This window comes from Vicia villosa, unplaced genomic scaffold (assembly GCF_029867415.1).
Source record: "Vicia villosa cultivar HV-30 ecotype Madison, WI unplaced genomic scaffold, Vvil1.0 ctg.000655F_1_1, whole genome shotgun sequence".
Classification (NCBI taxonomy): domain Eukaryota; kingdom Viridiplantae; phylum Streptophyta; class Magnoliopsida; order Fabales; family Fabaceae; genus Vicia; species Vicia villosa.
Genome location: NW_026705293.1, coordinates 336,273 through 348,637, shown reverse-complemented (window position 1 = coordinate 348,637; position 12,365 = coordinate 336,273). Strand labels below are relative to the sequence as shown.

The 12,365-nt window shown below is 33.3% G+C and overlaps 1 protein-coding gene across 1 annotated transcript; it reads left to right on the top strand.

The window, feature by feature from the left end:
• Positions 1 to 591: 591 nt before the first annotated feature.
• Positions 592 to 3,674, top strand: LOC131630180 (uncharacterized). Its single transcript, XM_058900971.1, has 4 exons — positions 592 to 729; positions 844 to 2,402; positions 2,513 to 3,334; positions 3,414 to 3,674. Exons 2-4 carry the CDS (start codon positions 846 to 848, stop codon positions 3,672 to 3,674), a joined length of 2,640 nt encoding a protein of 879 aa, XP_058756954.1. The 5' UTR covers positions 592 to 729; positions 844 to 845.
• The last annotated feature ends 8,691 nt before the right edge of the window (positions 3,675 to 12,365 follow it).

The following is a 12,365-nucleotide window of genomic DNA, read 5'->3' as shown; positions in this document are numbered from 1 at the left end:
TAATTGAAATTGTAGTATAAATGTCTAAATTCCATATAAATAAAAGTTTTTTTTTATGAAATGATGCAATTAGCCCACTTTTAAAATTATTTTCCATTATTAAAAAACGATTTAATCTATAATTATGTTTTCAAAGTTTTATTTTTAATTGGTGTAAAACTTTTCAAAGTTTTATTTTTAATTGGTGTAAAACTTTTCAAAGTTTTATTTTTAATTGGTGTAAAACTCTTAGAATGCAAAGATTTTGTTCTTGGAAACGAGAGATAATTTGAAAAGAAATAAATAAAAGATAGTATAATGATTATAGGGTTAATACCTATTTTACCCCCTGCCATATGGGCCCTAGTTGAAAAACCCCCCTGCCAAAAAAAAAGTTTCAAAACATGCCTCATAAAATTTCAAAAGTTTGCATTTGGACCTTTATCACGCCACATCATTAAAAAATCTGATGTGGCATTATTTTCTGTAATTTTTTAATAAAATTATATGCCACATCACTAAGTCATGAAATGGAATGACCTAATTACCCTTAGTCTTTTTAACTTCATTTCTGATGTGCATTTGATTTTGTTATCGTTTCAGACCCTACAATTAGGGTTCTTCATTTTCATCTTCCACTGTTGTCAAGACTTCACCGTAACAAAGCAAAACTTGAATACGATTTTGCACTCTCTGAATACGATTTCGCACACTCACTCTGATTACGCTTTAGATTCGAAGTTAAAAAAGGTACGTATTGTCTTCTTGTGATTTCTATTCTCGTACGTATTGTCTTCTTGTGATTGTGGTCCCAAGTGAAAATCTTTCTGAAATGTTGGACGGAATATTGTCTCTTTTCTGCAGGTATGGGTGTTTTTGGTGTAGTATTTCACCATGGGGGACACTTCGTGCAAGAGGGTCATATGTATTACAGAGGGGGTAGCGACACTATTGTTGAAGGTCAGGATGAAGATAAATGGAGTTTTTTTGAAGCTGTTAGTTTGGTTAGGGATTGGGGATATGAAGGTTTTAGGCTATGGCGAAAGATACCGCAACTAGATGAAGGCTTTATGAATGTTGTTGATGATGCAGCTTGTGTAGAAATTGCTAAGCATTGTATGGCTTGTAAGGTTGATGGCCATATTTGGGTGGAGCATGGTGTCAAGGACATGATGACCAAGGTGGTTCATCCTAATGTGGATGACTTCAGCACATCTAGTGAAACTGAGAGCAGTGGTTCTGATACTGATGCAGGAGAATGTTTCGATGATAGTGAAGAGGAAAGAGTGATTGAAGTAGAAGATGAACAATTCGATCAAGTGGAGGTAGTTCTGCCCGAGAGTGGGAATAGGGTGAATGTCCATGGGAAATCTTTGAGATTCGAGCGTTGTGCATCCAAGGATCCCAAAAACATGAAAGCCAAAAGCATGGTAAAGAAGGTTAATCTATTGGTGCCCAAGAGTGTCTTAGGATCTAGTTCAAAGAGGAATACAACCAATGATGAAGATGTGGATTATGCTAGTGAGGAACTTGATAGTTCAGATGCTGATGAAAGTGATATGGGTGAGAAACCTTCCAAGCCAAAGTATGACAAGTTCAGATCAGAGCTGCTCAACAAAGACTTTCAATTCAAATTAGGTATGGAGTTCAAATCTCTCTCTGAATTTAAAGATGCTATTAGGGAGTGGTCTGTATTAAATGGTAGAGAGATAAGTTTTGTTAAGAATGAGAGTTATAGGGTTAGGGTTGAGTGCAAGGGTAAATGTGGCTTTTTGGCATTATGTAGTAAAGTGGGAGACAGTCACACATACCAGATAAAGACTTGGGTGGGGACCCACACATGTGCAAGGGTATTAAATAACAAGTCTGCCAATTCCAAGTGGGTTTCTAAGTTAGTGGTTGAAAAGAGGAAATCACAAGGGAAAGTAAAGTTGTCTGAAATTATGGCTGAGCTTAGACAGAAATATGCAGTAGGCATCACCAAAGGAAAAGCTTGGAGAGCAAAAGCTATTGCTGATGAAATAATTGAAGGTGATGCAAAGGAACAGTATAATATGTTGTGGAGTTATGCAGCTGAGTTGAGAAACCATTGTGCTGGTAATACTGTCAAGATAAACACTGAGAGACCACATCCAACACTACCACCAAGATTTGGGAGGTTTTATTTCTGTTTGGATGGCTGCAAGAAAGGGTTTACCCATGGTTGTAGACCATTTATAGGTGTAGATGGGTGTCATCTTAAGACACAATATGGAGGTCAACTGTTAATTGCTGTAGCAAGGGACCCAAATGACCAATATTATCCTTTGGCATTTGGTGTGGTGGAGACCGAGACAAAGGAAAGCTGGAGATGGTTTATGCAATTGCTGATGGAAGACATTGGATCTGAGAGAAAGTATGTTTTTATATCAGATCAACAAAAGGTACATTATGTGTTTGTTATTCATTTTTATGGTATAGTACTAAATGATTCATTTCTATAGTATAGTGCTAATGTTGTTCTTTTTCTGTTGTGTGCTTATGCTGGTTTTAGGGGCTTGTTAGTGTTTTTGAGGAGATGTTTGAACAGATAGAACATAGGGTGTGCCTCAGACATCTGTATGCAAATTTCAAGAAGAAATTTGGTGGTGGAGCTGCCATTAGGGACCTTTTAATGGGGGCTGCCAAGGCCACATACTTCCAGGCTTGGGAGAAGAAGATGAATGAGCTTAAGCAACTTGACAAGAAGGCATGGGATTGGTTGATGGGAGTGCCAACAAAACTGTGGTGTAAGCATTCTTTTTCATTTTACCCTAAGTGTGATGTTTTGATGAATAAGTGGAAGCATAATGTCATGCCTAATCCTAGGAAAAGGCTTGACAAGGAAACTCATTTTAGTGGAGAATGGCTGCCTACATGGAGTAGTGGTGATTTGTGGCAAGTTCATCACCCATATAATGGGTTGCAGTTTGTTGTTGACATTGGGAAGAAAAGTTGCACTTGTTGCTTTTGGGATCTTGTAGGCATACCTTGTAGACATGCTGTTTCTGCCTTGCAATATCAGAATTTAGATCCTGAAAAGTATGTTGATCCTTGTTACATGAGAGATGCTTATAGGGCATGTTATGAAAACAATGTTAGTCCAATAAATGGCATGGACATGTGGCCCACTGTGGATGCTGAAAATTTGTTGCCACCACAATACAAGAAGGGACCTGGAAGGCCTAAGAAACTGAGGTTTAGAGAGTTGGATGAGAGTGGATCAAGGATGAGAAGGGTAGGTGTATCCTATAGATGCACAAAGTGTGACAAATTGGGCCACAATTCTAGGAAGTGTCAAGCTACTGAGCAAAATCCTAATGCACTCAAGAGAAAGGTATTCCCTCACAATTCATGTCTTTATATGTTCTTATATTTGACAAATTATATGTTATGATGTTTGATAATGAATGCAGAGGAAGACACCCAGGACCAAAGTATCAAGAAAACATGTACAAGAGCCGGCTCCAACTGAGGCAGCTCCAACTGAGGCAGCTCCAACTGAGGCAGCTCCAACTGAGGCTCAAACTGAGGCAGTTCCATCTGTGATTGAAGACCCAGAGTTGGATGCATTGCTTAATGATATGATGTCTCTCTTTGAAGAACAAACATCACAAGTTGATAACCCACACAACCTGCTGTTATGCAACCTGCTGCTGCAACAAGTGTTCCTTTAGCTGTTTCAGAGCCTGCTGCAATGACTGAACCAGTGCCAGCTTCAGCAAGTGTCAAAAAACCTCCTACAAAGAAAAAGAAAAATGTCTTGCCTGTGAAGCCAACAAGAAAAAGGGTCAGTGAGAGGTTGAAGGGGGTGAGAAATGCCAAACGACATGGTGGGCCTGGATCAACACCCGATGTACCATTGACAATTGATGAACCTGAAGGATCTGGTTGGAGTGCATCAAAGAAGATCTCAAAACAGAAGTGGAAGGGAATTGCTAGGAGAATGACTCAGTAGCTGTGTTAAAAGTTCTATCTGACTGTTTTAATGTCTTTAAGTTATGTACTTTAAGTGCCATTTTGGTGCCATTTTGGTGATTTCAAATGTACTGTGTTATTGAACTTATGTTAAGCACATTATGTACCATTTTGTAACTCCTACTGATCAGAACATATTGGATCCAATCCAAGCTTTTAATTATGTGACATTTTGGTACTCATCCAAGTTGTTAATTATGTGCCATTTTGGTACCATTCCAAGTTGTTATTTATGTACTTGTTATTGTCAATATTTTGGAATCAATCCAAGTTCACTTGGTATTGGCTTAACTAAAACACATGAGAATTTCATATTTTGGTATAATAAAACACATAAGAATTTCATATCAGAACAAATGTCATTTCCATTGTAGTCTATTTCAATACAACCATACACCTTCATAAAGACATTACAACACAGACAAATTAATTGTCAGATAAACCAACATGAGTTAACTTGAACCAACATAACATAAATTGGACTAAATTCAATAACAGAAGTCTTACAAATTAACACATAGACAAATTATTTGTTACATGAACAGAGAAAGAAAACCCAAAGACAAATTAACACAACTAAAAGATAATTCATCTTCTTTGTTAGCACATCAATCTTTTTCTCTATGGCTTCCATCTTTAGTGGAAAGTCTCTCTCAATTTTGCTCATTCGTTCTGCAAATCCTACATCAAGATGCCCAAATTCTCTTACACCGCAAAATTCATCATCCCAAATAAATGCGTTGCAGTCGTCTTCTTTACCCCACAGCTTACACTTCCAATATTTTCTTCCTGGATTTGAAACCGATTTTGAAACAAATAACTTCATGGACACATTGTGGCCACATTTGGGAGTTACTCTTCCATTTGAAGATAAGCTTGAGTTAGATGAAATTTGTTGACTCATGAAGAAAAGAGTAGAAAAGAGACGAAGTTTGTTGACTCAAATCTGAAAACGCAGCAACGAAACAAGAAGGAGAAGAAGAAACCTTGGGTGAACAAGAATAACGCAGCAACGAATGTGAATTAGGGTGAGAAACCTGGGTTTATGAAGTTAAAAAGACTAAGGGTAATTAGGTCATTCCATTTCATGACTTAGTGATGTGGCATATAATTTTATTAAAAAATTATAGAAAATAATGCCACATCAGATTTTTTAATGATGTGGCGTGATAATGGTCCAAATGCAAACTTTTGAAATTTTATGAGGCATGTTTTGAAACTTTTTTTTTGGCAGGGGGTTTTTCAACTAGGGCCCATATGGCAGGGGGTAAAATAGGTATTAACCCATGATTATAAGATTCTATAGGTTTTAATAACATAAATAAAAGGTAGTATTTTAGAATCATTGGTATTGACAGAAAATATAAAAACCTGATATTAGTACCTTGTAGAATGCAAAGTATCTTGTGGATAATAATTAGGATTGAAAAAAAGAAAAGTTAACCGTGTGGATTTATTTGTAAAATTTTTTTTAGAGATGTTATTATTATTATTGGATTTTAATTTTAAAAATATTATTTTTCTAATGCTTTATTTATTTCAGTTAAGAAAACACATTGAAAGTAAAATAGAGTTGGTTTCAATTTTTTTTCAATTGAGAAAAGTAAAAGTAGAATGAGAAAAGTTTTTGCAGGTTTCCAATCAATTTTCAAAATAAAAATACGCTACACACGTTTACTTCAGGATTGGTTTTGAAGTCAAATTAATTGTAGATTTAATAAATAGTAAGAAATAATTAGAAATAATGGATATTTTGTGTAAATATCAAATGTAATAATTATTAGAGAAATAATTCACTATATACTGCACGTGGATAAACTTCAATTCATTTTATACTGCAAGTGGTAGAAAATAATATATTAAGAGGATTCTCTAGCATTTTGTAGTGTAATTATTTTAGTTAGATTATTAAGAAATAAAACATTCTACTAATTTAATTTATAATTAAAACTATGAATAATTTATTTATTGAAAAAATCTTATTTTTTTACCATAAATTACATTAATTATCTATCAAAAAATTGTAAATTTAATTGAACTAATTACAAATATTTCACTGGTATAAAACTTAAATAAAAGGTACTGTAATGATTTCCAATGAATTTTCAAAATAAAAATACGGCTACACGCTACTTCATGCAGTCAAAATTAATTTAGGAAATAAATTTTAGACAATGATGCTATAACTGCATAATTTCATTATATACAAAAAAATATATATAAAAAAGTTCTGACAACTTATAAAAAATGGTGAGTCTATAAATAAAATTAAGTCTATAAAAGAATTTTTGGCACATTTATTTGTTTGTTGTATAACATTTCATTTATCTCTTTTATAGGCACATCTTTAAAGGAAATCAATGAATATTTTCTTTGTTAATAAGATTTTATTAAATAAAATATCACAATGAAATGAGAAAACTATTAAATTTATAATTATAATAAAAAGTATCATCTATAACACGAATTATGCCAAAATACTCTAGACAAATACTAATTATAACTGCAAATATGAGAATAACATGTAATGTTTCGAGAGAACAAAATAATGAAGTTGTAGTAATGCCATGTTGTCAGTGACCAACTTTCCGTTGTCTATTTTCAATGGATTCTACAAAAGACATAAATACAATGTTAGAGATGTCAGGTGAATAACATTACTCCTAATATTGAAATATTATGTCAATATTGATCAATATTTATATAACAGTTGATATAGTTGTATTAAGTGGAAAAATCTTACTTCAAATTCTTTAGCTTGAAAGAAACAACAACTTTTTCCTTCCGACTTTGTTTGGAAATTAAAAGATCTAAATTAATATAGAGACCTCACTCATTAATATGTTTGAAAGAAATACATGAAAATATATATTGTATATGAGGGTATACTAAACTTTCATAAACACTTTCTCAAATCCTCCAACTTGAATAATTCTTGCTCCCGGTCTTAATTTTCCTTTTGCCACATCTATTATCTTTAGTCTAAGTCTCACTGCAATTGACAAAAACAGTTTGAAGCAATCACTCCAAAAAGTTATTATCTTTGCTAATGCATAGTAATTTTCATAATCAATGACAGAATATTTGTGGTTTATAAATTACTATTTCACATTGTTTTTGTCATATTTGTATATTTTTGAAAATCCCGGACAATTATAAGACATATTCAGAAACCGACAATTGAAAAATGGCAATGAAGAGGTAATAGATTATTAGAAGATTTAATAAAACAATAGATTATTAGAAGATTTAAACGAATCGATTCCCACACTTAAACAAAAGCTTACCTTTAGATCTGAAATATACATTCGGATTGAAAGAGAGATTAAAAAAATTGATACAAGAAAAACGGGAATGAAGAGGGAATGGAGAAGTGATACATATATTTAGGGTTATGGAACGGTAAAGAAACAAATGGAAAAATATAATCAATGTTACTTATTTTCAATGTATTGGAAGAGACAAAGACAAATAGCATTGAGGTAATTGATTCATTGAAAATATACGATCATTAAATAGAAATGTATTAGGGTTTACCATGCATTGGAAAAAATAAAACGTGTTACAATGATTTAAGATGTCTGCTGTTTTTTCATATCTATCTATTATCTATCTATTATAATATAGAAAAAGTAAAGTACATGATAATTATACTTTAAACCCTCTGATTAAATAACTAAAACCGTTTAAATTTTATGGGTAAATTTGTCCTTCTGAAAAATAAAGCCACCATATTCATTTGACATTAAATGCTATCTATTGTGTCACTTTTTGATTGGTTGATTTCATTTTTATTTATTTGGTTTTTCATTTTTTTAATCTATTTTATATAATATTATTTTATATTACAGGTGAAATAATGTCAAAAGCTGCATTGAGAATATAATTGGGTTTAAATATCTAAGCCAACCCTTAATTACTCCCCTACCCATTAAATCCCTGGCCACGTGAATGAAAGAAAAAAGGCCACAATATCTGGCTTGGAAAACACAGAACTCCATTACTTCAATTACTGTAACCTTTCATTGTTCAATAAACCTTTTGTGTTCCATAGGCTGCATAAAACATGAACAAATGCATAACCATGTCAATTCTGCTGCATCTCAATACCCTGCAATTTTCGCTCCTCTTCCATCTCAAGACAAATCCTTCATCTCCATCACCTCCGCCGCGATTTTCACTCCTCCTTCATCTCAAGACACTACCTTCGTCTCCATCACCTTCGTCTCTAACTTCTGTTAAACACTGTTTATATTCATCTCCATTTGATTCATCTTCGATAATTAACTGATATCTCTACTCTTCTTGCAGTGTTTGTATGTGAATCATGTCTCGCCCAATTGAGCCATTGAAAGAGATAAATGATTCAAAAGATTTGTGGAAGATCGCTGTTAGATGCAAACATCTATGGACTGTCACAAGTTCTTCAAACAAAGAACACATGGAGATGGTTTTGGTTGATTCTAAGGTACTGTAGCAAGATATGGTTCCCCACTGATTACCTATAATATGTTTTGTGTTGATTAACCACTGATGATGAAATGTTTATTTCTTGCAGCGTGATATGATTCAGGCTGTTGTCCCTGCTTATTTGCTTTCGAAATTCAAATCTGAAATTAAAACAGGAAACTCTTATATCATGCAAAATTTTAAAGTTAGGAAGAATGATTTTGTTTTTATGTCGACAAATCATACATACAAGTTGGTTTTTTGTGGGTAAACTTCTGTTAAGAAAGCAGAATTTCCTGACATCCCTCATAACTACCTTAACATAATTGGTTTGAATTCCATAGTTGAAGGAAGGTTTCAATCAAATGTTTTGGTTGGTAAGTTCCCTACACCCTAATTTCATGTGTTATAATTTATTTTTGTCAAAAAACTTTAACCAATCCATTTTTTTCTTAGATTTGATTGGAGGAATCACTGATATCACTTAAAGGTTTAAGTATTCAAAGGTTTAGTAAGAACCTTTTCAAATCTTTTGAATAAAGGTCAAAAGGACACGCGGCAAGAGATGATTTAATCTAACGGCGGTCGAACAGTTGTTAGCCTTTCTCCTAGTATCTAGCAGCAATGATCACAAGTAATGACAAAACGTGGGAATGCACGTTTTGAAGAGACATTTTTGAAAATGACAAGACGTTTTGAAAGATAAGTCATAAATAATTATGATCTTTGTCAAGTGTCTTGGAACTCTAAAATATGAGTAAAACGAAATCTCATCATGACAAGAAACGCCTATTTCTCTTGTTTTTCGAAACATACATTTATTGGGGGCAATTTGTTGGTTGGAGGTTTCGATTGAAGAAAATGTTCTTTGAAGAATTAGAGTTCGAAGAAGAATGGCTTCTGATGGCCATTCCCGAGAATAAATGGCTTCTGATGGCCATGTTCGGGGATGTTATTTAAGTTGAAGTAAAGATGATATCGAGATAGATTGTCTTTGAGACTTGAGTGTTTCTCAAAATACGAAGAGTACTAAAGCTTAGCGTATTTAGTGGCGTCCTCGTCAAGGATCACGTTGCCACGTATTGAAAGAGAATTTAGGCGGGAGGATTTGAATTTCGAAACATTTTGTATAACCGAACAAGGACAGATGGCGCCCCAGGGATTCGAAGTGTATGCATGAGAAGCAACATGGCATTTCGTTAGAGTAGGACCGTTAAGGTTGAATTAGTATAAATAAAGGTCTTAGTATCAGGATCCAGTGTGTTCATTTTGTATAAATCACTCACAAAATTACTCAAGTATCAAGTGTTAAGAGAAAGATTTCGCCGAGAAATGTACGTATGACACCAACACCACTTTAAATACATTTGTATTTTTCTCTATTCAAGTATATTTACAATATCTTCATCTTTCGTTTAGTTTTAATTCGAAGTCTTTTTCATTTACCGTCACTTTACTTTCCTGTACTTTACATTCTTATACTTTACATTTCTGCAATTTATATTTCTTTTACATTTCGTCAAAGCTATATTTACGTGTATAACAAGTTTATTTCGCAAGATTATTTACATGATTACACCATAAACAAGTTTCGAAGCAAAAACCAACAAATATGAACCAAATTATCTCAAAAGACAAAGGATCAATCTAGTCGATCCTGCGAGTAACCAAAGTATTAACTATAGTTTGGAAGACTAGCGGTTGTTTACCGGAAATCACCGTAAACAATAACATAATGGTATGAAGTGACTAAATAGAAACGCAAACGTTCTTGCTTCATAAATCTTCAACGTGTTCCGAAACGTATGTGTAAGAGACAAGAGTGGTCTTTCCATAATGAGGAAACAACAAGATGTCAAGGCAAAGTCAGTATGTTCTTTGCATGAGGTTTGTGCATGTGTTATTGTTGATGTTTCTTAATACGCTGGATGTCTAATGTTGAGTAGGTTTAATCTGTTGTTTTGTTGTGTTTGTGGTTCACCTGATTGGTTGCCATTGCAAACAACTTGGAAACGGCTTACCATTGAGAGGATACTGAGTGCGTCACATGAGAGGGATTTTGTTTTAGAGGAATGGAAGAAACAATATGATAGATTAAGTTGTGTCGAAGATGACGGCAGAGTTCGGGAATTTGATGAAAAGATTGAATCGGAACATGGTGTGAATGACGTTGAAGGTAAAGGGTAATCGATGATGAAATTTCATTTTGCATGTTATGATAGTAGATATTGATATATGAATGGTAACTGTGTGATGTTTAATGTAGTTTAGAATAATAATTTTGTTATATTTCAATCTGTTATTTGAATGGTAATTGTGGGGTGTGATGTTTGTAAAGAAATATAACTGAATATATATTATGGTTTTGTGATTTGTAATTGAATATGAATAAGAAATATTTGAATGTATTACTTGAAGAGTTTGCGATAGTATTAAAATTAATGACATACTCAAATTATTTGTTTGTACGTTATTGTTTTGAAGGAATAATGGGGATGGGATAGGAAGTGATTCATTGAAAGAGACAGCAGTCAATGACAAAGGGAAGAAAAAATTTGTTGGTGGGGAAGATTTTTTGGAGGGAAATAATTTAGGCGGTGCAAAATTGAAGGAAAGGAGTGAAGGTGAAAGGTGCGTAAAAGGGAAGGATAAGCATGTGGGCTCATCTTCCGTGGTGTTTGCAGATAGCGGGGATGTGAACGAATACATGACAATTTTTCGGATAATGAAAGGTAGAGGTTTTGTCAAGTGATAGTGAATACAATACAGTAATATGAATTTTGAGTTTGTTCTTTTGACATTGTGTTGTAAATTTTTTGTCCATTTGCAGGGAATTGAGTCCTATTTATATGGAACAGCACGAAGAGTACTAGGTGCGTGAAGTTACTGATGTAAAGAAGTTTCTATCAAATGTTATGGTAAGTATTGTGTTAAGCCTACATGTTTTATTAGTAAAAGGTTGTTACATTTATATGTAGCTAATTAATTTGTTCATGTGTCTAGAAAATTCTAGCAAAAGTAATAGACAATTGTATTCGTGGTAGAATTTCACGGATAGTTCTATATGATGTGGACAATGGATACCCGTATTACTGTGAGGTCAAGAAGAGGCCAAAGAAAAAGGAGATGTATCTGTACAGACAGTGCTTCGACTACGTAAGGGCAGCAAGGTTTAAAGAAGGAGATAAACTCCACTATGTCATTTGATACCCGCCAGTGGAAGATACTACTGTTATAGTGGAACGTAGTGGTGCACATTGATGAAGTTGTTGATTTAGCAAGCTGTGATGGATGATAAATAGAACAATGTGTAGTTAGTTTATTTTGTGTTTGAATTATGGTTTTGTATGTTTATGTATAACTTTGACAGTGGTGTATGTGTTGAAAGATTAAGATTTATGGAATTATGCATCTTTTTAAATTGAATCTTATTAGGTTTCGGTTGAATGTTTTATTTATTGTGTACATTTGGTAATGACTTTATTTGCAAAATCGAAATATCATAAAGTGTTAATTTGAAGCATTGTTGAAATTTTGATTCACATTTATAAAGAAATGAAGCATTGGTGGTACATTGTGTTAGCATATTACATATTGTTGATCATTATAAGGAGTGAAGCACTACTTCTAAATGCGTTCCTATTAATGTTGACTGTCAATTTGAAGGGTTGGGTATATTCTTTGAGCATATCAAGTAAACTTGTTTTAGATTTTTTTTAGTTTATGCAGTATTATAAGTTATTGACTATGTTGGTGACCGTCCACACGAAATTGAGTATCCTATTGAGTATACAATTTAATAGTCAAGAATTGAATAGTCAATGTAATGATATAGGTTAGATAATAATATAGTGCAATATTAAAGAGTAATAACATATTTGTAATGAGTTATATTTTATGGGGATCTCAATATGAAGTCAGTTAAAGAGTAATAACATAAA